The following is a 25282-nucleotide window of genomic DNA, read 5'->3' as shown; positions in this document are numbered from 1 at the left end:
GTTTAAAGAATTTAAACTAATGCAAAAGAGGCGTGATGAACTAAATATCACAATTTCAAATAAAGACAGTATCAAACTCTGCCCGTCTGTGACCCTGCCTCTCTTTTTTTCACCCTAATCCTTGCCTTAGTCCCAATAAAACTTTATTTACAAGAACAAGAAGCCACTGTTGTTGCGAGTTTCTGTTTTGAGGACGGCTGCTTTTGCTGAGCCAACTGGGCACCCGGCTAAGTGTCTCTTGAGGACCACCTTTCACAGGTTATCCGATGATAATTGGGTCAGCTCCACTTTGCAGAAGGGAAACTGAGGCAGGGAAAATCCCAAAGTCCCAAGATGACATCCGTGTTCTCTCTTTCACTGGGACTCCCATTCTCTGGTCTCTGCAGCTTCAGGTTCCCTTGGCTACTCCACTGTTGGACCTGGGCATTAACAGTATCTTCTCAGGCTGGAGGAGACCCTAGGGAGGGTCCACTTGCCTTTGACGTTCTATAGGCTCCTACCGAATCACAATGGTCAGATTGAGCACATAAAAATACATTAAAAAAAAAAAATCAGAAAAATCCCTGACAGCACTTGTTTTTCTTATGCACATGTTAAAATTGACATATAATTCACACACCGTAAAATACACTCTTCGTAAATTTTTTTTAAAGATTTTATTTATTTACTTGACAGAGAGAGACAGTGAGAGAGGGAACACAAGCAGGAGGAGTGGGAGAGGGAGAAGCAGGCTTCCCACTAAGCAGGGAGCCCGATGCGGGGCTTGATTCCAGGACCCTGGGATCATGCCCTGAGCCGAAGGCAGACGCTTAACAACTGAGCCACGCAGGTGCCCCAATTTTTTATTTTTCTAAATACAGCTTTTTAAAGTGGTTTTTAGCATATTCTCAGAGTTGTGTAATCATCACCACTATCTAACCCCAGAATATTACATCAACCCTAAAAGAAAGCCTTGACCCAGAAGCAGTCCCCGTCCTCCTTCCCCAGCCCCTGGCAACCACCAGTCTGCTTTCTCTCTCTATGGATTTGCCTATTCTAGACGTTTCATATATATGGACCCACACAACACATGGCCTTGTGTGTCTGACTTCTTTTGCTCATTACATTTTTAAGATTTTATTTATTTATTTGGCAGAGAGAGAGATCACAAGTAAGCAGAGAGGCAGGCAGAGAGAGTGGGAGAAGCAGTCTCCCCCACTGAGTAGAGAGCCTGATGCGGGGCTTGATCCCAGGACCCCGAGACCATGACCTGAGCCGAAGGCAGAGGCTTACCCCACTGAGCCACCCAGGCAATCGCAGTACTTTTTCAAGGTTCATCCGTATCATAGCTTGGATCAGTGCCTCCTTCCTTTTTTTGGCTAAATAGTATTCCGTTGTGTGGATGGACCACATTTTGTTTCCTCATTCATCTGTTAATAGACATTGGAGTTTTCCCACCTTTTGGCTATTGTGAATTGTTTTGCTCTGAACATTCACGCACAAGTTATTGTGTGGACATCTGCTTTCAATGCTTTTGGGTTTTTACCCTTCGGAGGAGAATCCCTGGCTCATATGGTAATTCTCTATTTCAGCTTTTCCAGAAACTGCCAGACTGTTACAGGTAGTCCAAAGGAGTCACTGTCATGGGCTGAGTAGTGTCTTTCCAAAACTTGTATGTTGAAATCCTTACAGTTTGTACTTCAGAATGTGGCTGCATTTGGAGATAAGGCCTTTATGGTTTTTTTTTTTTTAAGATTTTATTTATTTATTTGAGAGAGAGAGCACGCACTACGGGGTGGCACAGGGAGAGGGAGAAACATTTATTTATTTATTTGGGAGAGAGAGCATGAGTGGGGGTGGGGTGTGGGCAGAGGAAGAGGGAGAAGCAGACGTCCTGCTGAGCAGGGAGCCTGACTCAGGGCTCTATCCCAGGACCCTGGGATCATGACCTGAGCTGAAGGCAGACGCTTAACCGATTGAGCCACCCAGGCGCCCCTAGAGATCACCCACTTCAGCCACTGTGCTTAGCTCATGGAAGAAAGGTAACTCAAGCTCAGCCAGTCAGTCTTCCTTGGGGACTTGGTCTGGAATCCCGGAGAAAGACAGGATCCCTGAACCAGAGGTGGTTGGACCAGGTAAATTGGGACCTGCTGGAGGGGCCATCAGGGCTGTATCAAATGCCCCTGCTCCATCTGGAGAATACATAGAACTTCCAAGATGACAAGAACTTACATAAGAACTTCCAAGATGTCCCTTCAATGGGCTACAAGGGACATCTGACTCACTGACTGACTGAACGCATGAATCAATGAGTGAAATTTTCCCATGGTGAACACCTATGCATCCTTCAAAACCCACTTCAAGTTTTCTTTGAGAAGCATCAGAGAACACTTATTGAATGAATAAATTTTTTCCTGTGAACTTCTACACATCCATCAAAACCCTCTTCATATGTCTCTAGAGGGCATCGGGGAGTGTGATTGTTGAATGAACACGAGAGTTTATTTTCTTGATAACCTTCTGTGGTTTTTTTTTTTAAGATTTTATTTATCTGACAGTGAGAGACACAGTGAGAGAGGAAACACAAGCAGGGCGAGTGGGAGAGAGAGAAGCAGGCTTCCTGCTGAGCAGAGAGCCCGATGAAGGGCTCAATCCCAGGACCCTGGTATCATGACCTGAGCTGAAGGCAGACGCTTAACGACTGAGCCACCCAGATTTTATTTATTTATTTATTTATCTGAGAGAGAGAGAGAAAGAAAGAAAGAGAGCAGTGGGAGGAGCAGAGGGAGAGGGACAAGAAGTCTCCGTGCCCAGGGCAGAGCTGTATGCAGGGCTTGATCCCACGACCCCAAGATTACTATACTGAGCTGAAATCAGGAGTCAGATGCTCAACCAACTGAGCCACCCAGACACGCCTTCTTTTTTTCTTCCTTGTTAAAGATTTTATTTATTCATTTGACAGAGAGCAAGCAAGCACACGTAGAGGGAGCAGCAGGCAGAGGGAGAGGGAGAAGCAGGCTCTTTGCTGAGCAGAGAAGTTGATAGGGGGCTTGATGGAAGGCTTGGTGGGGGGCTCAATGCTGGGCTCGATCCCAGGACTCTGGGATCACGACCTGAGTCGAAGGCAGATGGTTAACGACTGAGCCACCCAGGCGCACCCCTTTGGGTATTCTTTAAAACATCCTTAAATGATCCCTGGAGGCATCAGAAAGTTCTGGTTGAATGAATGAAAACTAATCTTATTGGTGAATGAGAAACCACAAATGTGTTTGTAAACTAAGATTTTCTCCTTGCAAACTCCTATTTATCCTTCAGCATTCTCCTTAGATGCCCTCTGGAGGCATTAGGGTCTCGTGGCCACATGGAAAGAAGCTCAGCCCTCCTTGGGCTGCATGTCACTCACCCTGGAAGAAAACGGAAATCGAGGGGGTGGGGAAATTCTGTGGTCCCTCCCATCACGATTTCCATTTCCCGGGCCCCTTTTAACCCAGTCCTTCCTGCCTCACCCTCCCCGCAGCTAGCGAGGAGGTATCTGAAAGTGGGGCAGCCCTAGAAGCATATCCTGGCTGTATTTCTGGGGCAGCAGGGAGGGACCCATAAGGGCATCCTGAGGGCTTCCTGGCGGAGGGGGCAAGCAGACCAGGGGAGGTGGGTGTGCAGATTTGGCACGGGGAAGGTGAAGTGCAGTGAACCTTGGGGCAAGCTTCAGATCCTGACTTCGATAAGGGTAGAAACACCACCTCACCTGTGGCTGGTGTTGTGCTCACACACCTGCTATGGCTCCCCAGTCCCCTTAGAAGAAAGTCCAGCCCTTCAGCCTGGCACTTGAGGTCCTCATCTGCCTTACCACCTGCATCTCTCCTGTGGAGCCACAGATTGCCATGTTCATTTTGATATTCCCCAAAGCATGTCACTGAACTTGGCTTCTGCTGTGCCCTCTGCCAGGAATGCTTTTTCTATAAACCGAGTTCAAGAGCCCCCTTCTCTGGGCATCTCTCCCGACTCTCCCTTGGGACATGCCCCAGCCTCTGCCACTCCCTGCACCCACCCCTGCCGCCAAGGAGCTGTGGGCACCTGTGTCCAGCTCTGTCCCTTCCTCTGCTCCTCTCCCTCCCTCAATGTCTTCCAGGGGCTGCTCTGGAAAGTCCGGTGACTTTGGGGGGCTGGGAAAGAGCTGCAACAAGAGCAGAGGTTGCTGGGGGCCCCCCAAAGAACGATTCATTATGCCGGCTGTCTGGTGGGCATTACCCGCCGGGAGCCCGGCCCTCCTTTAGCGTTTCACAACAGTCTATTTTGCAGATGGTGTAGCTGAAGCCTGGACGGGTCAGCCTTGGGGGGGGGGGGGCCAGCCCTGGGGCATGAGGCTTGTTCCCGAAGATGTAAAGCTCACCCTTGCTGAGGGGAAAGGGGGAGCCTCTGTCTGAATCCATCTCTTCATGTGCAGCTGGGGACTCGAGGGGTCTGGGCACCTCAGGGCTCAGTCTCTCCATCTGTGAAATGGGACACAGAGATGGTGTCTCCTGGGGTAGGGGTGTCAGGATCTTCGAGAGGAGACCAAGGATTTGGCCCCATCTCTGTCTCTTCCATCTTTCTTTATGTTTCTACCAATCTGTCTCTGTCTCTTTCTCTGTCTCTGTCTCTCTCTGTCTCTACCCCTCCCCCCGGCCTCACACATCCATCCTGCAGCCCACTCCACCCCCTGGCCTGGCCTGGGCCCTATTGCCAGTGAAGGCTGCTCTGTGCAGGGTCACGGGGTCCCCGTCCCCACTGTGCCAGGCCTGGGACACTGCCTCTTTGTTCCCATGTCTCTGACCTCATGGCCTCCTGGGCGCCTGACCCTGACTAGCTCAGCTGCCCGCAGGGACAGGGAGCCTCTGAGACTGGGCTTCCTCCCAGCCCACCTGGGTCCCGGTCCTCAGATGCTCTTCCGGGAGAGACTCCCACCGTGCTCCTCAGTCCCCCTGTGCTCCAGGAACATTTTTCTTTAAGGTGAAAATCACATAACCTAAAATAAACCATTTTAAAATCTACAATTCAGTGACATTTAGAACTTTCTCAGTGTTCTGCAACCATCTCCTCTGTCCAGTTCCAGAACATTCTCATCACCCCAAACGGACACTCATCCCCATTAGCAGTCACTCCCCAAACCCCATCTCCCAGCCCCTGGCAACCACTCATCTTTCTGTCTCTTTGAATTTGCTGGTTCTGGACATTTCCCGTACATGGGGACCATACAACATGTGGGCTGCTGTGTCTGGCTGTTCTCACTCAGCAGGACTTTTTTGGGGTTCATCCACTTTTTAGCATGAGTCTGTCCTTCTCCATGGACATTTTGGGACTTTGTAGACAGTGAGGAGAAAGGCTCAGAGACTGAGACCCACCCGCCCCCGATGCCAAGAAACAGACGCAGAGAGGGGACAAAGCTTAGTCTGAAGGAAGCAAAGGGCTCTTCAGGAGCCGGGACCCAGGGTGCCTTGGGGTAGAGTTTGGGAAATGGAGAGGTGGACGTGTGGGGAGGGGGCAGCGTAGAGCAAACACTTCATAACGGTTTGTTGGGAGAGTGAACACAGACATCCGAGAACACTGGGCTCCCGTTCGGCACCTGAGTCTCAGAGGTCAGCTAGAGAGGGCCGGAAACCAGGGCAAGGGCTCAGAGCAGCTGGCCACTCAAGGGGTTGGCACCTTGTGTCCAACTAAGGCTTGGGCCAGCAGTGTAGACCCCCAGATCCGTGACTCCAGGTGGGTTTGTGGCCGGGATGAGGCCGCCACCACCACGCTGACTTCTTAGTTTCTCTTTCAGTTTGACTTGTGCCAGGAGGGGCCATGACATCTAACTTCTTTTTTTTTTTTTTTTTTTTTTTTTTTTGATCTTTTAAGTCCTCCTTCTTACTCAGCTTCAACATGTTCAGGGGCAAGGACAGGGTGGCTGGCAGAAGTTCATCTGGGGCTGTGAGCTTCTGCGTGGGCTCCATGGGACAGCTGTGGGCCAGGCTGGTCCCCCTCCTTCTGCTCCTGCTCCGAGGGCAAGGCGGTGAGTTCCCCACCTTGACATCATGGCTTTTCTTGCTGCGGGGCATGTGCATGTAGGGTGGTGGACCTGGCTTCTGTGTCTCTGGGCCTCAGTCTTTCCCTCTGTCAAACTTGGGCATCTCTGCTCTGGTCTTGACATCGTCTTCTGTGGAATGGGCTAAATCTCTGAATCTTTCCCAGTCCCTGGGGTTCTGTGAGAAATGCTAAAATCCAAAAACGATAAGGAGAGGCACCTGAGTCGCTCAGTCGGTTGGGCACTGCTCAGGTCATGATCCCAGGGTCCCGGGATGGAGCCCTGTGTTGGCGGGGAGCCTGCTTCTCCCTCTCCCTTTGCCTGCCGTTCTGCCTGCTTGTGCTTTCTCTTTCTGTAAAATAAATAAAATCTTTAAAAAAAGAAAAAGCGGGACGCCTGGGTTGCTCAGTCGGTTGAGTGTCTGCCTTCAGTTCAGGTCATGATCCCAGGGTCCTGGAATCAAGTCCCACATCAGGCTCCTTGCTCAGTGGGAAGCCTGCTTCTCCCTCTGCCCCTCCCCCTGATTGTGTTTTCTCTTGCTCACTCTCTCAAATAAATAAATAAAATCTTTAAGAAAAAAAGAAAAAGAAAAGGATAAGGAACAAGTGTGTATATAATGGATATACATGTTTATAGTTTTATTATATTATTAGACAAAATATATGTACATACTATCTCTCCATCTCATGGGATCGGATGGGAAGGAGCCCAGACCCCTGCAGATGACTGGGTTTGAAATCTAATTCCAGCTCTGCTGTTGCTGCTGTGTGACCTCAAGCCACTACTTTGCCTCTCTGTGTGTCTCTGTAAACTGAGACTCAGCAAGGTTTCAGGGCCTGCAGGGATCAGGCAGGGCTGGAGACCAGAGACTGAGAGGAGGACAGGATACCCCAGCTTGCCTTGGAAGAGCAGCCTCAGAGGTTGTTGAGTGGATGAATGAGCGGTGGATGGATGGATGGTTGGATGGATGGATGGATGGATGGATGGTTAGATGGATGGATAGATGGAGCGTAGGACAGATGAATGCGTGCATGCCTGATGGGTGGCTGGGTGGAAGATAGGATGTGTGGATGGATGGGTAGGTGGATCCATAGGTGGGAGAGTGGGTGAGTGGATGGATGGTCTCTTGGCAAGACCGCTGCCCGAGCGCCTCCGCCATGCAGTAAAAGACTGGAAACGTCATTCTCTCTTCGTTGTCTTTGCAGCTGAAGCCTGCAGTACCAGTGGGTGCTGTTTTCAGGACCCGCCGTATCCGGATGCAGGCGCAGGTCTGGGACAGTTCCTTATTGTGGAGAGAGGTCATGCTGGGGTCTGACTGTCCCTTTCCTAGCCGCTCCTCCCTCAGCTCCCTCCCACCCAGCCAAAGATTCAGGTGCACCTGAGGTCTTGGGAGCAGCCTGATAGCCTACTCTCCTGTCCTCACCAAGCTCCAGTGTCCCAGGGTCTGCCACCAAACAGCTGTTTCGTCCTTCCTTTCGTGCAAGAACTATTTACCAAGCTCCCACTGCATGCAGACCCAGTTCTAGGCGTGAAAGAATCAGCCACAAGCCCGACTGACTTCCTGGGGCCACAGCCTAGTGTGGGAGGTGGATAACAGGCAAACAAATGCACAGACGGCATGCCAGAATGTGCTATGAGAAACCAGAGGAAGGGGAGGGAGGATGGAGGAGGGGGCGGCTTCAGGTTGGCTGGTGGTCAAGGAGGTGACGCTGAAGGAGAAACTAGAATGTCAAGATCTGTGGGAAAAGCATTCCAGGCAGATGGCACAGCATGCGCAAAGGCCCTGAGGTGGGAGTGAGCCTGCTTGAGGACTGGTGAGGAGGCTGGTGTGGCTGGAGGAGGGTGAGCAGGGGAGAAGGCAGGAGACAGGAGGGAAGGGCACAGGGAGGGTTCTGGGAGTTCGCCAAGGCTGAAATTGACACTGGATTACTTAAATGTCACAAAGATTCATCCCAAGTGTGCACCAGCAAGGAGGGCCCCCTCCCAGCTCTTGGTCCCTTCTAAAACCTTTGGGATCTCCTCCAGGCTCGGCTTCAGGCCCCAGGGACCTGAACTGCTACCGGATAGTCAGTGCTGGTTATGAATGCTCCTGGCAGTATGAGGGCCCCATGGCTGGGGTCAGCCACTTCCTGAGGTGCTGGTAAGGACCCTGCCCCGGTCCCCAAACCTTCACCCATCATCCCACACTTGCTCCTGCCCCATGCCTCTGCTCTCAGAGGTGTGATCTTAGCAAGGTCCTTGCCCTTCCTGGTGGCTCAGTGTCTTATGGGAGAAGGGAGGGTGGGGACTCTATGTGGGGGGGGGGCATGTCAGCGTAGGTGGGCATCTAAGTTGGGTGGCAGTTAGGGTCCCTCTCATCCTTCCTTCCTCCTCATCCGCTCACTAATTTGTCCATCCTTCCAACCATTCATTTCTTCATCTGCATCGTGAGATTCTGGGGTTCCCCCAAACCCTCAGTTGCAGGCTGATCCCCCTAGAGTCCCCAGGCTGGGGAGGGGGAGTCAAAGGGGCAGAAGAAGATCCTGGGATGGGGCACCTAGGTGGCTCAGTGGGTTAGAGCCTCTGCCTTCTGCTCAGGTCATGGTCCCAGGGTCCTGGGATCGAGCCCCACACCGGGCTCTCTGCTCGGCGGGGAGCCTGCTTCCTCCTCTCTCTCTGCCTGCTTCTCTGCCTACTTGTGATCTCTGTCTGTCAAATAAATAAATAAAATCTTAAAAAAAAAAAAAAGAAGATCCTAGGATGTGACGCGGCCCATCTACCGGGGCTGCTGAGCCCCCCTGCGGGTCCTGCAACCCCAAACTCAGCCCCAGTGCTCCGCTCACGCAGCCTCAGGTCCGGGCGGTGCTGCTACTTTGCCGCGGGCTCAGCCACCAGCCTGCGGTTCTCTGACCAGGACGGTGTAGCTGTGCTCCAGGCCGTCACGCTCTGGGTGGAATCTCGAGCTGAGAACCGGACACAGAAGTCCCCTAAGATCACCCTGAAGCTTCATAGTGCAGGTCAGCACCTGTTCTCCTCCTCCTCCTCCTCGCCCCTTCCTCACGCAGAGATGCCTCGGGTCCCTGAGCCTAGACCCGCAGGGATTTGGGCCAGGGGCTTGATAATGCCAATGATTTTCACATCAAACCCTGTTGCGGGACATGGTAGAGTTCTTCACGGTCCCCTCACCAATCCCCATCTGCTAGGCACTTAGGTTGCTTCTGGTTTCTCCCCGAAACTGTAATACCACTGGGACCTCATTGGGTCTTTAAAATCTGTTTTCAAGACGCAACCACGGACATTTAACACCTAGTGTTTGAGATGCTTCTGTGTGCTATGCTGAGTCATAGGGGACATGAGTGAGGCCAACAAAGTTGGCTGCTCCGGGCTGGCATTAGGGTAAAGTGAGGAAGGAACCTGCCTTGGGCACGAAATTGTAAGGGATGCCAGAAAACTCAGGAGTCAATATAAATAATTTTGTAAAGAGATGTTTTTTGAAAAATCAAAATTAATGCCAAAAAATCCATGATGAGCAATGTATCAAATTTTAAGATGAAGGCAGGATCCGACCGTCCCTCATGGAGGCCAGAGTCAAGAGGAAGTGATGAACAGGAAGGACTATTATATATGAGGAAATGCTGCTGGGAGGTCAAGCTGAGCCCGGAAGGATAAAAAGGATCCAACAAGAATCAGGGGTAGAGAAGTGTGTTCCAGGCAGAGGGCATAAGGGCACAGCAAGTGAAAGGGTCCTGAGGTAGAATCAGACATGGTATGACCAAGATGCAGAAAGAATGATGGATGCTTCTCTTCAAGTCAGGGTTTAAAAAAATTAGTAAGATTTCCCTAATAGTCTTCTAAAAAATGGATTCAATTAATTATCCTCTTATCAGCAACTCACAAAAGTGCCCATCTCACCACAATGTTGCTACAAGGAGTGTCAGTCTTGAATCTTTGAGCCATAGAATCCCAGGCTTAGACGGAACTTGTAAGGGTTTCCCTGATGCACATCCTGGGGACTCAGTCAGTTACCCTGGGCTGGGTGGGGCAGATTTACCAAAATTTTAAGTACCAATAACTTACACATATGCCGGCTCCCCTCCCCAATCTCCACCTCTGTTCCCAGTTAAATACGACCCTCCGCTGGTTGGAGACATCACTGTGTCTAGGTCCTTGGGGCAGGTGCTCTTGAAGTGGGAGAACCCAGCCCGCCAGGACGGCGCCGAGGTGCAGTTCCGGCACCGGACATCCAGCAGCCTGTGGGAGTTGGTGAGTTTATTCCCCAGGTCAGGAGAGAACACAGGCTTCTCCCCGGGGAACATGACCCCCAAAGCAGTTTCACCATCTCTACATCCATCACCCCTCTTGCCTGGTCTCCTCTCTTGCCCTGCAGCTAGCCTCTGGAGTCTCTTTGACTCTCAGATCTCATCGGAACCTCCCTTGCTCACACACCCTCCATAGCTCCCTATTACCCTCAGGAGAGCATCCTTTCCTCAGCTGGCCCCGGGCACCCTCACCCACCTCATGTTTCCTCTGGCCCCCTCTGAATGGCCATCATTCTATGCCCATGCCCTGAATTTCCAAACTCTACCTTTGCCCATGCAGTTTCCTCCATCTTCACACCTTCTTCTCTATGAGTGGCTGAAAATCCAGTTGATCTTCAGGGTCTAGTTCAAGGGCAGCCTCTCTAGGAAGCTCCCCTTCCACTCCCCTCTTTCCTTCTTTCTTTCCTTCCTCCCTTCCTTTTTCTTCTTCTGGTTTTGTTTTTGTTTTTGTTTTTGTTTTTTTTTGAGATACAATTGACATATAACATTATGTTGGCTGTAGGTGTACAACATCATTATTTGATATTTGTATGTATTGTGAAATGATCACAGTCAGTCTAGCTACTGTCCATTACCACCTGCGATACAAACTTTATGTCTTGTAAGAACTTGTAAGATCTACTCTCCTAGGCACGTCCAAGTACATCATACAGTATTACGAACTATAGTCACCATGCAGTACATGACATCCTAGGACTTATTTATTCTATAACTGAAGTGTGTACCTTTTGACCCCCATTCCTCCCACCCCCCAACCCCCTGCCTCTGGTGACCACCGATCTGTTCTCCGTGTCCATGAGTTCCATTTTATTTTGCTTTGGATTCCATGTGTGCAAGAGAGATCCTATGGTATTTGTCCTTCTCTGAATTATTTCACTTAGTATAGTGCCCTCGAGGCTTGTCCACATCGTCACACATGTCAGGGTGTCCTTCTTTTACAGCTGAATAATATCCCTGTGTGTGTGTGTGTGTGTGTGTGTGTGTGTGTGTGTGTACCCCATGTTCTTTTTCCATTCATCCGCCAATGAACGGACACTTTGGTTGCTTCCGTATCTTGGCTATTGTACGTGAGGCTGCAATAAACATTTTTTTAAAGACTATTTATTTATTTATTTGTTTGTTGGGGGGTATGTGGAACACAAGCAGGGAGAATTGGAGAGGGAGAAGCAGGCTTCCCGCCGAGCAGGGAGCCCGATGTGGGGCTCGATCCCAGGATCCTGGGATCATGAAGGCAGATACTTAACTGACTGAGCTACCCAGGCACCCCTGTCTTGTGTCTTCTTGATGATAGTCATTCGGACTGAGGTGGTATCTCATTATGGTTTTGATTTGCACTTCCCTGATGATGAGTGATGTCGAGCCTGGTCTTTCTACCTGTTGGCTGTCTGTATGTCTTCCGCAGACCTTCGTTCATTCTTCAGCTACCTTCTGCTGTCCCTTCTGTTGCCTCCATGCAGAGCAAGCTGGGTCTGCAAGGAACCTCAGCCCTTGCTTCGGGCCCAAGAAGCCCCTAGATGGGGAGAGACAGAGACCTCCAGCCTCTGAATCGTGGCATCTCCTCCTCCCTCAGACTGGCGGCATTTTCAGGCCAGGGAGCAGCCCCAGCTTCAGCCCCATCTCCCTTTCCAATGTTGGGGCCCCCTGAGCCTCAGTGACCCCATCCGGTGAATGCGATCTGTCAGAGGCAGGTGATATGGGACTCCTGCTGGGAGAGGGGCCTCTCTGTTCGTTTGATTTGAAGCTCCGGATGTTGGGGGACCTCTCCGCATGACACAGGGTGTGGGGGGCAGGCCGTGTCCTACACCTGACTCTCCTGACCCCCAACACCACTGACATACAGGTTTTCCCTCCTAAAACAATTTTTGTAGGAAAGTACAGAATAATAATTTTGTCTCTGAAAATATTTTTTCTTAAAGATTTTATTTATTTATTTGACAGACAGAGATCACAGGTAAGCAGAGAGGCAGGCAGAGAGAGGGGAAGGGAAGCAGGCTCCCCGCCGAGCAGAGAGCCCGACGCGGGGCTCAATTCCAGGATCCTGAGATCATGACCTGAGCAGAAGGCAGAGGCTTTAACCCACTGAACCACCCAGGTGCCCCCAACCTCTGAAAATCTTTTAAGCCAACTTTTACTTTGGGAATAATCTTAGATTTTCAGAAAAGTTACAAAGAAGTAGCCAGCTCCCCTAGAAAGGCCCCCCAGCTGCTCCACATGCGAACTTCTTACATTCTTGAGCGTGTCTGTCCACAACCGAGATAAACGTTGCCACGTTGCTGGGGACTAAATCCCTGGGCTTATTCTGAGCTACCTGTTTTTCCACGAAAGTCCTCTTTTTTTTTTTTTCTTTTTTTTTTTCTTTTTTTTTTAAAGCGCCTACGTGGCTCAGTGGGTTAAGCTTCTGCCTTTGGCTCAGGTCATAGTCTCAGGGTCCTGAGATCGAGCCCCTCATCAGGCTCTCTGCTCAGTGGGGAGTCTGCTTCTCCCTCTCTATCTGTGTGCTTCTCTGCCTACTTGCGATCTCTCTCTCTATCTGTCAAATAAATAAATAAATAATCTTTAAAAACCAAACCAAAACAAAAAACAAATGTCCTCTTTCTGTTCCTCTTTCTTTCTGTTTCTAACCCAAGCTTCCACATTGCACTTAGAATAATTGTTTAAAATTATAAAAGAGCTAATATTTCTTTCAAAAAAAACCTTTTTTTTTTTACCTTTTACCAAAAGGTAAAACTATGTATATATGATCTGGTCCTAGGGCAACTGCGGACCTCAGGAGGATGCTGGCTTCGGTGAGAATAATAGTACCAACAACAGCTGCAGTGTGTTAGCATTAATTGAGCGCCTGCTGTGTGCCAGGCCCAGTGCTAATTTCGTTGTAAGCTTTCTGGCCCATCCTTAGTTCCGTATCGGATTATTCCCATTTCTCAGGTGAGGAAACTGGCTTGGGGGTGAGAAGCCATTGACCAGGCTCGCATCCCAATGGATGGCCTTGCCAGGACTCCGACCTCGGGTCAGGGCAAGAATGGGGCACCTTGAGGTCCCCAAGAGGACAGGGCCTGGCCTATTCCCACAGTGATCCCAGGGCCCAGCACACAGTTGGCACTCAATTAAGTGTCTGGGGGCTAAATGATGAGTGCCAAGCCCCGGGCACCCCCAGGTGTGAGACAGCTCTTCAGCTTGAAGTTCGGCCTATTTCCCTGTCAGAGTCCTGCCTCTGCCCCCTGCGGACGGACGCAGCCCAGGAATTCCAGCTCCGCAGGCGGCGACTCAGGCCAGCAGCCCCAGGAGACCCAGGAGACCCCTGGAGCAGCTGGAGCAGCCCCGTGTGTATCCCCCCTGGTGAGAGCACTCCACAGCCACTGGAACCGGGGCAGGCATTAGAAATACAGCAGTGGGTACTAGAAATAAGGCGGCAAGAGAAATTTGGGGAAATTAGTAAAAGGTGCTAGGGCAGGGGACCTGGGTGGCTCAGTGGGCTAAGCTTCTGCCTTCAGCTCAGGTCATGATCCCAGGGTCCTGGGACTGAGCCTGGCCTTGGGCTCCCTGCTCAGCGGGGAGTCTGCTTCTGTCCATCTCCCTTGGCCCCTCCATCCCCCCTCCCCCACCCTCACTCATGCGTGCTCTCTCTCACAAAACAATAAATAAAATCTTTAAAAAAAAAAAAAAGAGGTGGAGCGAGTTTCACTTTGTAAAATGTGGAGAATCCATAATCTGAAAAGAAACATTTCCCAGTCTGTCTTTCCTTCCCATGTGTCCTGTTGGCTTTGTTCTTTAAAGCCACGCAGGGAGTAGGCAGGGGGAAATGGCCGTGTCGTGAAGACATAGCTTCCCAAAGGGACACAGGAAGCTGGAGTTTGGGCAGCTCCAAAGTGGAGATGGGACCCGAGAGGCAAGGAAGGATGAGGTGATTGTCAACATTTTGCCCCTGACCTTGTGACCTTGGCAGGTCTCTTCCTGCCCCTAGTGCATTATCCACTGCGAAACAGCTCCAAGAAGTCTTTTCAGACTTTAAAACGAAAATTGTAGTAGAAAATGCATTAGATAAGATCTACCATTTTAACCATTTTAAAGCATAGGGTTTTTTTTTTTTTTTTTTTTTTTTAGGACCGTATTTATTTATTCGAAAGAGAGAGAGCATGTGCATGGCAGGGGGAGGGACAGAGGGAGAGAGAATTCCAAGCAGACTCCCCATCAAGCCCGGAGCCTAATCCCATGACCCCAAGACTGTGACCTGAGCTGAAATCAAGAGTCCAATGCCACCCCCGGAGCCCCCAAAGTGGATAGTTTTATGGCATTAAGTATAGTCACATTGTCATAGACTAGATCTTCATGTTTCTGATTTTGAAAACTTCTTAACAACCCATGGGAATCCTGTGTTTCAAGGGAGGGAAGGAAAATGTCCTGGGTCCCCATGCATGGTCTGTGGGAAGTGGCGGTGAGCAAGGGACCACCCCCAGCGTCACTGTCTCGCCATCCCATTACAGAACATCTCCCACAGCCCACCTTGAAGTTCTCGATGGAGGCGCTCCGCCCCAATGGGAGGAGGCAGGTGACCCTGCACGGGCAGGTAATGGGCTGTCATGGGGCTGTGGGGTGGCCTGGGATGGGGAGAAGGAGACAAGAGGCTGGAGTCAGGGTGCACAAGGGGGATACTGTGAGAGAAGAGATGTGGAGGGGGCAAGGATTCCGAGGACTTTGCGTTTAACTCTGCAGGTAATGGGGAGCAATGGAGGGTGTGTGAGCAGAAGAGGGATATGACTGGGTTCAGTGTTCGCAGACTTCCCCCAGCTCCCATGGGGGGAACAGAGTGTGGGGGGCTAGGATGGAAGTGGTCAGGCCAAGGGTGGACAATATTGGTCTAGGTGGGAGATGATTTCTTTGAAGTCTCCTGAGCAATACATTAAGAGCAGTCTAATTAACTCCCAAGTTATGAGAAGGAAACTGAAGCACAGAGGGAAAATCTCTTGCCCAAGTCAGGGGCAAAACCATCAGATATTTCACCCACTGGCTTTACCATAATTAATTGGCCGGGTCCCTAATAGGCTGGCCCAGTACGCCTACAGTGAAGCTTTACTTCCTGGCATTCCTTTCATTTGAATTCCTTTAAAAGAAAAAAAGATTTTATTTATTTATTTAACAGAGATCACAAGTAGGCAGAGAGGCAGGCAGAGGGAGAGAGGGGGAAGCAGGCTCCCCGCTGAGCAGAGAGCCTGATGCAGGGCTCAATCCCAGGACCCTGAGATCATGACCTGAGCCGAAGGCAGAAGCTTAAGCTGCTGAGCCGCCACCCAGGCACCCCTGAATTCCCTTTCTTAGGAAACACTTCCAGGCTTGAGGTAACTGGGTCCAAAGATAGGAAAAACATTTTTTTCCTGACACTCAGTAGGTTTTGCCAAATTATTTCCCTCCCAAACCAACAGGCACTGGCCACAAATGCCTATTTCCCAACAGCCTCACCAGCACCGAGGGTTTTTTGTTTTGTTTTGCTTTGCTTTGTTTTTTTGCTCGTTTGTTTTTAAAAAGTTTTTGGCTCATGTCACAGACTGTGGCCCGTGGGTGAGTCTGTTCAGGGGCTGCATGCCGATGTTGGCCCGTGGGGATGATGACGGGGTTCAGGGCTCCACAAACCATCTCTCACATTCACGACAGCTGCCCCAAGTTGAGCTTCCAGAAGGCTGCCTCGGATCCAACTCTGGCGGGGAGGTGACCTACCGCGCCCGCCTGCACATGCTATCCTGCACGTGTAAGATCAAGTCGACAATGAACTTTCAGCTGAAGAAACCGCTCGACCTCTCTGGTGCGGCCTATGACCTGGCTGTCATCTCTCAGAATCGCTTCGGCCCCGGCCCCAACCAGACATGGCACATTCCTGCCCAAACCCACACCCACACAGGTGCCTCGTCCAGCCGGGGAGGGCTGTGGGAGGGCCTCTCAGAGCTAAACGCCTCCTCTGAGCCTCTACCAGACTAGGGTGAGACAGGTGAGGCACAAAAATCAAGCAGGTGTCTCATTCAGGAATGTGTCAAAATCACTAATTAAGGTAACATATTGTTAGAATGCGATATTTTACCAGACTCTAGCTGGCAAACTACAGCCCAGGCCAACCATTTGTAAATGAAGTTTCCTGGGACCAGGGCGGAGATCAGGGTGTGGTGAGTGAGGCAGGACAACGCGAATATGCGGCCGATCCTATCTTCATTTCAAATCTTGATATTTGCTCGTTCTGTATAGGTATCGTCGTGATTAAAGGTGTCCTTATATTTATAGATATGAGAGGGAAAAAAATCAAGATTTATATTTATGTATACATGCACGTGAATACGTCTACATAAGTTATTGAGGTGAAGGTCACACCTCAGCATGAACCAGTTTGGTAGGTAGGATTCAGAGGTGTTTCGGACGTTTGCAGCGACGGGCAACCGTCACCTCTGTCTAGTTCTGGAACGTTTCTATCATCCCTAAAAGGAGACCCCACGCCTCTTATCCCCGGCCCCTGACACCCACTAATCTTTCTGTCTCTCTGGGTCTGCCCATTTTGGACATTCCTTATACATGGGACTGCACACTCTGTGGCTTCTCATGATTGGCTTCTCTCACCGAGTGTCATGTTTTTTGAGGTTCCCCCACGTCGTAGAGTGTATCAGGGCTTCCCCTCCTTTTCGTGGCTGAGTAATATTCCACTGTGTGGCTGAACCACGTGGTGTTTATCTGTTTATCTGTTAATGAACGTTTGGGCTGTTTCCACCTTTGGGCCATCACAAAGAGCGCTCATGGCATATTTTTCCACCCATTTTCTAAAAGATATTATTTATTTATTTGACAGACAGATCACAAATAGAGAGGCAGGTGGTGGGGGTGGGGGGAGCAGGTTCCCTGCTGAGCAGAGAGCCCGATGTGGGGCTTGATCCCAGGACCCTGAGATCATGACCTGAGCTGAAGGTAGAGGCTTTAACCCACTGAGCTACCCAGGCACCCCTCCACTCATTTTTTGGTTCTTAAAAAAAAAATGGCATTGGAACAGTGTTTGTCTTGACGACAGAGTTCTTTGGTGCCTCTAGCTTTGTGCCTGATATGTGCCTCACTCATCTCACCCTGGTCCTGTCCCTGCTGAGTACTCAGCAATCCTGTGAGGACAGGGCTGGTACGGGCGTGCCCATTTCAGAGATGAGACCTCTGAGGCTCAGAGAGGTAAAGCCACATGCCAAGATGGCACAGCCATGAGTCCGTCAGCTCCTGGCCTGGTTCGGGTCATGGCCCCACTGTGTGAACTTGTGCCAGTGGCTCTCCCTCTCTGAGCCTCAGTTTCTGTATTATTGGGGTGATCACCTTCTCACTTTGTAGCAGAATGACACCTGTGAAGTGCTCAGCACTGGCCTGGTACATATGGTTGGTGCTCAGTAAATGGTAGTTGTTGTCCCTGGAATTGGAAGCAGTGCCTGCCTCCCTGAGGTTGTTGCCCAGAAAGGGAGGAGCCCTGGGGACTGAGTGGGTGTGTCCTCAGGCCTCTGAGCTCCTGTCCAGCTGGGAGGCCCACCCTGCAGACACCTGCTAGAGCAGGAGATGCTCCCCAAGCCAGTTGGGGGAGGGTGGAGGGTGGGGGTGGGGATAGCAGCACAGGCAGCCCTGATGGTGGGCGTCTTGGCAGGGGACTCACGGTCAGACCAGGAGACCTAACTCATTCAAATCACCATTGTTAGCCTAACCTGCCTCCCTCATCTCCTTCCAGAAATGGGGGCTCTGAATATCAGTGTCGGAGCCGATGGGACCTCCATGCACTGGCCAGCCCAGGCCAGGGCCAAGACGTATTGCATTGAGTGGCAGGCCCAAGACCAGGACAGGAACCTCACCAACTGCACCCTGACTCCATCCCAGGACCAGGACCCTACAGGAATGGGTACCGTCATGTCTGTCGCCCGGCTTCTGCTTCTGCTTCTGCTTCTGCTTCTGCCTCCTCCCTTAGAGCTCCTGGTTGGCTCCAGGCTAGGGGCGTGTGAGGTGTCTGAGGCCCAGAGAGGTCTTGCTACTTGCCCAGGGTCACACAGAGGTGGGGACGGGCTGAGACTGGGACCCTGCCGCCCATGCATGTCTGAAGCCTCCTGCCAGGACCCTGAAGTGTCAGGGCCATAGCCCCGGGCAGATCGCACACCAATAGGTAATGAGTCTCACATTCCAGGGTGTTTGTTAAACAGGTCCCTGTGCCAGAGAAGGTGACAGCTCCCAAGATGCTGGTGGCAAACTAATGAGACCTCTGGAGAAAAAGGGGGAGCCTTCCAGCCCTGGCAGCCTCTCACTCCCACTTCCTACCTGGAGCCTGGCCCAGGGACCCCGGAAACCTCAGCCTCAGACCTGGCCCTTGAGGTTTCTAGACTGGGGAGACAGAGCTGGAGCCAGATGCACCTGGCGCCGTGGCATCCAGGCTGGGCTGCAGGTGGGGGGATGGGCTGCGGGCAGTGGGAATAAGAAAGGGATCCTGGAAGAGGGGACATTGGCACAAGGGCTTTGAAGTATGAGCAGGAGAGCTTTAGGAGTTCCTGGCAGGCGGCACAGCCAGTGCAAAGGGGCAGAGGCAGCGGTACAACCTATTTACGTTACTGGCCTGGGTTTCGCCAATCTTTCTAGCAACCTACAGCTGGAGCAGAGGATCTGGGGCAATGGAGGAGGAGGTATGTTACCACATCACGATCTTCGCCTCTCCACGCCCAGAGAAGCCCATCTCGTGGTCCACGGTCTTGTCCACCTACCACTTCGGGGGCAATGGTGAGCAGCCCACACCTGCAGGGTGGTCTCTCCAGAGGGGCTTAGTGGGGGTCTTGGGTGTCAGGAGAGGGGAACGAACGCTTAGAGTCACTTACTCCAGGTCAAGCCTTGGCCAGAAGCCAGATGCGCAGAAGTCTCAGGGGATCCTGAAGAATGCCCCCCACTCTGCTTTCCCTGCCTGAAGGGCACTGCCCCCATTTTATAGATAAGAAAAGTGAGTCTCAGAGAGGGGCAGCGATGGGGCCTGAGTTGTGGAGCCGGGATGCGAACCCAGGCCCGCCTGACTCTGTTGCCAAGGTTCCCTGGGTCTCTGGACAGTGCCAGGCTGGGCAGGCAGGGAACATTTAGCCGGTGCTCTTGGAATTGACCACGGTGGCCGGGCTGGTTGCAGCCTCCGGGGCAGGACGCCCACAGCACGTGTCGGTGAGGAAGCTCAGCCAGGGCTCCGTGAACGTGGACTGGACGCCGTCCCCGCTGAGCGCTTGCCCAGGTGTCCTGAAGGAGTACGTCGTGCGCTGCGAGGATGAGGAGGGCAACCTCGTCTCTGGTACGTGGGCAGCACGGGCCCGGCTGGGGGAAGAAGGGGCCTGGGATCAACGTCTGCCTGGCTATGGGCCCCTGAGCATCTCACCGGCCCTCTCTGGGCCTTGGTTTTCCCACTCATAAAACAGGAGTTGCTCGACTCCAAGAGGCCAGACTGCCCTTTCTGGACCCCCAGGAGGGCCTAGTGGGCACAGCTTCCATGTGTGGAAATGCAAATGCAAATCAGCAACTTGACTGCTGTGGAGCCGGATGACCGTGTCCATTTCACAGATGGGGAAACTGAGGCTTGGAGAGGGTCTCCTGCCCAAGGGTTAAGCAAGCCTGGATTTGGGCTCAGTCAGATGCTCCTTCCTGCCCCTTGGGAGGGAAAAAGAGCAGATTGTACATGGTAAGTCTCACCAGCGCTGGAGTTTCCTGTCATTTCACACACTGGGGGGCCCCCATGCAGTCTTTTCCTGTGGCCTCACCCGCCCACCTCCCACAGCAACAGTCCAGGCCAGCAGGACTGGCCGCTTCATGTCTTCGCGTTCTCACCCAGCACCCAGCACCAGCCAAGGCCAAGGCATGAATGCCGGGGAGCGGGGGAGGGATACTGGGGGGATGCTCTCGCATCAGAAACACAGGCATCCTGTCATCTGCTTGACCACCCGCTGTTTAGAGGGGGTAAGTGGGGCCAAGTGGGGTTCAGGGACGCATTCTGGTGGCACAGCTGGAAGCCACCCCTTTACCGATTTGCTGAAAGTCAAAAATGCTGAAGATGAATGCACCAAATGCCCATTCACCAAATTGAGCAATTCCCCCCCACTCCAGTTTCTTTGGAAGAACATTCCTCTTGAATATAGACTTAGGGTTCTAGGAATTTTTTTCTTCTTGATAAGAGCCAACAACTGTATTCTTGTTTTAAGGACTTTTATGGAGAGCTTTATTTGTGAATGAAAGCCAACTGATTCCACACCGTGTGCTGAGGTCCTACTGTGTGCTGAGGTTCAAGGGACACTGAGGAAGCAAGATAGACAAAGTTAATGCTGAACTTGACCCTAAAGATGGGAAGGAGAAGAGGGAGGAAACCATGGGGCTATCTGGGAAAAGGGTGAGCAAGGGGGGGTGGGGACTGCCAGTGCAAAGGCCCTGAGGTGCGACTGAACCTGGCATCTTTTTTTTTTTTTAATATTTTATTTATTTATTTGACAGACAGAGATCACAAGTAGGCAGAGAGGCAGGCAGAGAGAGAGGAGGAAGCAGGCTCCCTGCTGAGCAGAGAGCCCGATGCGGGGCTCGATCCCAGGACCCTGGGATCATGACCTGAGCCGAAGGCAGAGGCTTTAACCCACTGAGCCACCCAGGCGCCCTGAACCTGGCATCTTGAAGGAGCTTGGAGGATGGGGTGGGGTGGGGGAGAGCAAGGAGCCAGCAGAGGTCAGAATTTGAGAAAAATAGCATCATTCACTAAATCTTGGAGGGAAGAACAGTCCCCCAAGTAAGCTGGGGTGAATGGGTGCATTCAGAGTTTTCAGCAGGGGCCAAGCATCCCTCTCTTGGTTTTGGCTCAGGCCGTGATCTCAGGGCCGTGAGATCGAGCCCCGAGTCAGGCTCCACACTCAGCGAGGAGTCTGCTTGAGATTCTCCTTCTGCCCCTTCCTCTCATGCTCTCTCTCTCTAAAATAAAATCTTAAATTATTTTTTAAAATAGTGTTTTCAGCAAAATGTCCCTGAGTCCCCACTACCACTCTCAGCATGCGGCTGCCCACCCAGGACCTGGGCATCCCACTCCTGAGCCTGGCCTCCTGGCAGTAAAGAGAGTCTGGGAACCCATGGCTGCCTCCCTCCCACAGAGCTGCCTGTGAAGGCCACAGAGACCCAGGTCACCCTTGATGGCCTTCGGGCTGGGACAGCCTACACTGTGCGGGTTCGAGCAGACACAGTGACGCTGCAGGGTGTCTGGAGCCGGCCCCAGCCATTCAGCATCGGTGAGCAGGAGGGCAGGGCCTGGGTATGTACCCAGCATGCACTGCCCCATCCCAAGCCTCTGCAAGCAGCCCCACCCTGGCCCTGCTCCCCATGTAGCACCCACAGGAGAAATTCCCAGCCCACTCTGCTCTCCCCTCCTTGTGCAGTGTCCCCTTGTGAATCTCCCTTTCATGCTCTCATTGCCTTGCCCGTGCAGGCTCCTCTGCCTGGGATGTTTGTTCTCCCTGCTAACTCCTATTCATCCTTAAAACCCAGTTCAAAAGCTTCCTCCTCCAGGAAGCCAACCATGCTTTCTCCAGGGTGCCTACCCCATGCGCCTCGCCCCCCAGCCCCCGCCAATCTGTGAAAATCCTCCCTTCCTGGCCTGACACCTTGGGAGTGGGTGAGGCTGTCCAGGCTCTGCCAGGCTCTGTCCAGCCTGGGGGCTCCGGTGGGGTGAGAGAGGATGGGGGGGCCATTTGTTGAGCGAGTGAAAGAATGGGTATCTCTCTTATCACAAAGATAAGGAGGTGGACTCCATTGTCTTGGGGTGTGTGGCGGGAAGAGATTTGGAAACCGAATGATCCCTGTTCCTACCATGGTCTCTGCCTGTTGCCCTTATAATGCAATTTGGTCTCAAGAGAGCCAGTGTGAGTCAGGCTTGGCATGGGGTGGCAGATCTGGGCCCAGGGGAGCAACCACAGGGGCACAACAAGCAGGCATGTGCAGCTAACATGTCCCGAGCCCTGTATGCCAGGACTTATCCCGCAGACCCAGGGCACGTGGGTTCCCTGGTCCCCTGCTTCACACATGAGGAACCAGGCACAGAGGGACCCATGGTGTGCCACAGTCAGCAGTGAGTTGATGGAGGGTCCAGCCCTCCCAACGCCCTTCCTAGTAAGAGGCAGGAGGTGCCCCTCTGCCAACCCAACCTCTCGCACTCCCAGAAGCCCAGGTTTCCCGGTTGTTCGATTTGTCCATACTCTTCGTGTCTCTGGGGAGCTTCGTCAGCATCCTTCTCCTGGGCGTCCTTGGGTACCTCTGCCTGAACAGGTAATTTGCATGTCTCCCCCAAGATGATCCGTAATGACAATAGTGGTCATAGTAATCGCTCATGCCAAGTCAGTATTTGTGCCCAGTTTACAGATGAGGAAACTGAGGCCCAGAAGAGTCAGGGCCCAGGTATCCAGCAAGGGGGGCAGAGCTGGGATTTGAACCCAGGTCTGTCAGCATCCCACACCCCCCAGCCCCAATCCACATCCAATCTCCCTTTGTAATGTAGTGGAGATGAAAAGAGTAAGTGGAAACAATTAAAAAGTAAAAACAGAAAATGCTGCTTCTCTGACCAGTTTCCTTCCGTCCCCAGGGCTGCACGTTACCTGTGCCCGCCCCTGCCCACGCCTTGTGCCAGCACTGTGATCGAGTTCCCTAGCAACCAGGGAAAGCAGGTAAGGACTCCTTTTCTGATTTAAAGTCCTATTTCTTGGGTCTATACTCTGGGCCAGGGTTCTACAGAGTAATGGCCGTGGACTAACTCGTTTTATCCTCCCCTAACCATGGACACAGGGACTCCAAGAACCTGTCCGATTTCACAGATAGGCAAGAAGAGGCCCAGAGAGAAACCTCCTGTGGGTCCTTTCCTAGCAGTAGAAATAACTCAAAGTGGCTTCAACAAAAAGGGAAACTGATGGGGGATGAGGGGATTCCCCAGACGGTGGTCTTCAGGCATGGCTAGGTCTAGGAATCCAGAGACTGGGTATCCATTTGTCTGGACTGCTGTTCTGCTCGCAGGCTTCCTTCCCACTCGGGTTCAGCCTTTCCCCAGTGGAAGAAGAGTGTTCAGTTCACTTTAGCAAAAGTCCCAGGGCCATCACCAATAGGCCTAGAGTGGGTCACATGCTCATCCCTGAGCCCATTGCCGGAATCAGAGGCTAGAGTGCTCTGATTGGCTGGGCCATGTCACATATCCATCAGTCAAATTGTGGTGGGGTCAGTGCATAACCACATCAAAACAAGAAGAGGAGGAATAATTTCCCAAAGAGAAATGGTGTGTGTGTGTGGGGGGAGGGCTTCCTAAAAGGGGCTGAATGGGGGGGGGTCATTGAGGCAGAGCTAATCCTCTGGTCTCAGGATTTTAGGGAATTAAGCCAGTAGAAACCTGATCCCAGGAAAATAGGGCCCTGCTCATAGCCTTGGACCCACCCTTCCTATCTAGGCTTGGCAGTGGACAAGCCCAGCAGACTTCCCGGAGGAGGTGTCCCCAAAAGAGGCCTTGGTGGTGAACATGTCCTGGGAAAAAGGTGAGGGAACTGACCTGGACACACCCATGCATCTCAAGGAGAAGACACAGCTACTTCGGGACACTCCTGAGCTGACCTTGGACACAGAGCTCCCGTTGGAGGACAGGAGACATGTGCAAGGCCATCTGGAGCCTCAGGCTCTGGGGCCAGGCAGGCAGGAAGGTCTGGAGGGCAACCTTGCCCAGGGGGCTGGACTCTCACTGCCCTTGGGAGACCTAATACAGACCCCCATAATCAGTGGCCCTTCGAACATGGACTTGGAGGCCTGAGTGACGGAGAGGAAAGTCGGCCTCGACCTTCAGACAGGAAGACTGAAGGCGGCTGGTTATTAAGGAAACATTGCAAACCCAGCCTGTTCCGTCTAGACACACCCATGATGTCCTGATTCCCCATAACCACCTTGAGAGGTACATGGCTATTCTAGTTTACAGATATGACCACTAAGGCTCAGAGAGAGCAAGTGGATAGCCAGAAACTACCCAGCACAGGCAGGAGTCAAACCTGGGCAGAGAGATCCAGACCCCATTTCCGGGTCCCGGCCCCTCCCCTCCTGCCAACACAGGTTGCACCATGTCCTGTGGCGGGAACCCTAGGAACCACCAAGAGAAGGAAGCTGCTGCACCCCATGACACCCATGGGGAAGGGACAGAATTTTTCAGGGTAGACTAGATTGGAGGGGGGCCCAACGGGGGCTTAGGCCAATCCTAGGACACTAGGCTGGACGTTGTGTCCCAGGAGCACTTGACGGGGAGTCTGGGCCCAGAACTCCTGCAGCACTGCAGGCTTCAGGCTCGGAAGATCTAGTCGTTGGAAAACAAGGGCAGCCCTAACCATTCTGAGGGAGGCGATGGTTTCCTGCTTAGCCTTAGTCTCCTCCCCTCTAGAATGGGGGTGAGGATAATATTGAACTCACAGGTCTATTGAGGGGGTGTACGGCTTAATAAATGAGCCTTCTGTTGGGTAACGTTCCCCAGGCTGAAGCCTGCGCGTCATGTTCAAAATCCTCCAGTAGGGGAGTTCATTCATTCTCCACACGCATTTATCCATCTCTCCCTCTGGGCGCCCCCAGGAGCTCCCGGATTGGGGGAGACAGAATGATGATCACTCGGCAGGGTCAGGACTGGGCAAGGGGAGGGACGGCTCGAGGGGGGGTGGGATTTGGCTCCTTCAAAACAGGAGACTTGGTTCATTTCCCCAGCTCCGCCGGCTCCCCCCCCAACTCCGCCCCGTTTGGGGGTCGATCTGCCCTCCGCCCAGGGATCAGGTCAGGAATCGGGGTTCCCCCTTTCTCCTGACACCCAACGCCCCACAGCGGGAACGCGTACCCGCCCCCCCCCACCCCGTGCCGTTCACACCCTGAATCTGCCCTCTTCCTTTCCCCTCCTGCCTAGAGCTCCTCCCATTGTTAAACCAGGCGT

General features: G+C 52.3%; 1 protein-coding gene across 2 annotated transcripts; it reads left to right on the top strand.

Moving 5' to 3' along the window:
• Positions 1-5880: 5880 nt before the first annotated feature.
• Positions 5881-24632, top strand: LOC111144102 (interleukin 12 receptor subunit beta 1). 2 transcript variants are annotated; one of them, XM_022498231.1, is made up of 16 exons: positions 5881-6010; positions 7228-7290; positions 8048-8162; positions 8849-9018; positions 10122-10264; positions 13073-13106; positions 13522-13656; positions 14802-14884; positions 15967-16210; positions 18044-18211; positions 18937-19074; positions 19466-19621; positions 21450-21584; positions 22512-22617; positions 22931-23012; positions 23780-24632. In XM_022498231.1, the coding sequence occupies exons 1-16, from the start codon at positions 5881-5883 to the stop codon at positions 24131-24133; spliced, it is 2256 nt and encodes a 751-aa protein (XP_022353939.1). In that variant the 3' UTR covers positions 24134-24632. The 2 variants fall into 2 exon arrangements, with proteins under 2 accessions (XP_022353939.1, XP_022353940.1); XM_022498232.1 differs by having other exon boundaries at positions 5885-6010; positions 18937-19073; positions 19459-19621.
• The last annotated feature ends 650 nt before the right edge of the window (positions 24633-25282 follow it).

Source organism: Enhydra lutris, unplaced genomic scaffold, assembly GCF_002288905.1.
Source record: "Enhydra lutris kenyoni isolate GAN:26980312 unplaced genomic scaffold, ASM228890v2 scaffoldscaffold10, whole genome shotgun sequence".
Classification (NCBI taxonomy): domain Eukaryota; kingdom Metazoa; phylum Chordata; class Mammalia; order Carnivora; family Mustelidae; genus Enhydra; species Enhydra lutris.
The sequence above is the reverse complement of the archived record's forward strand: the minus strand, read 5'-3'. Positions and strand labels throughout refer to the sequence as shown.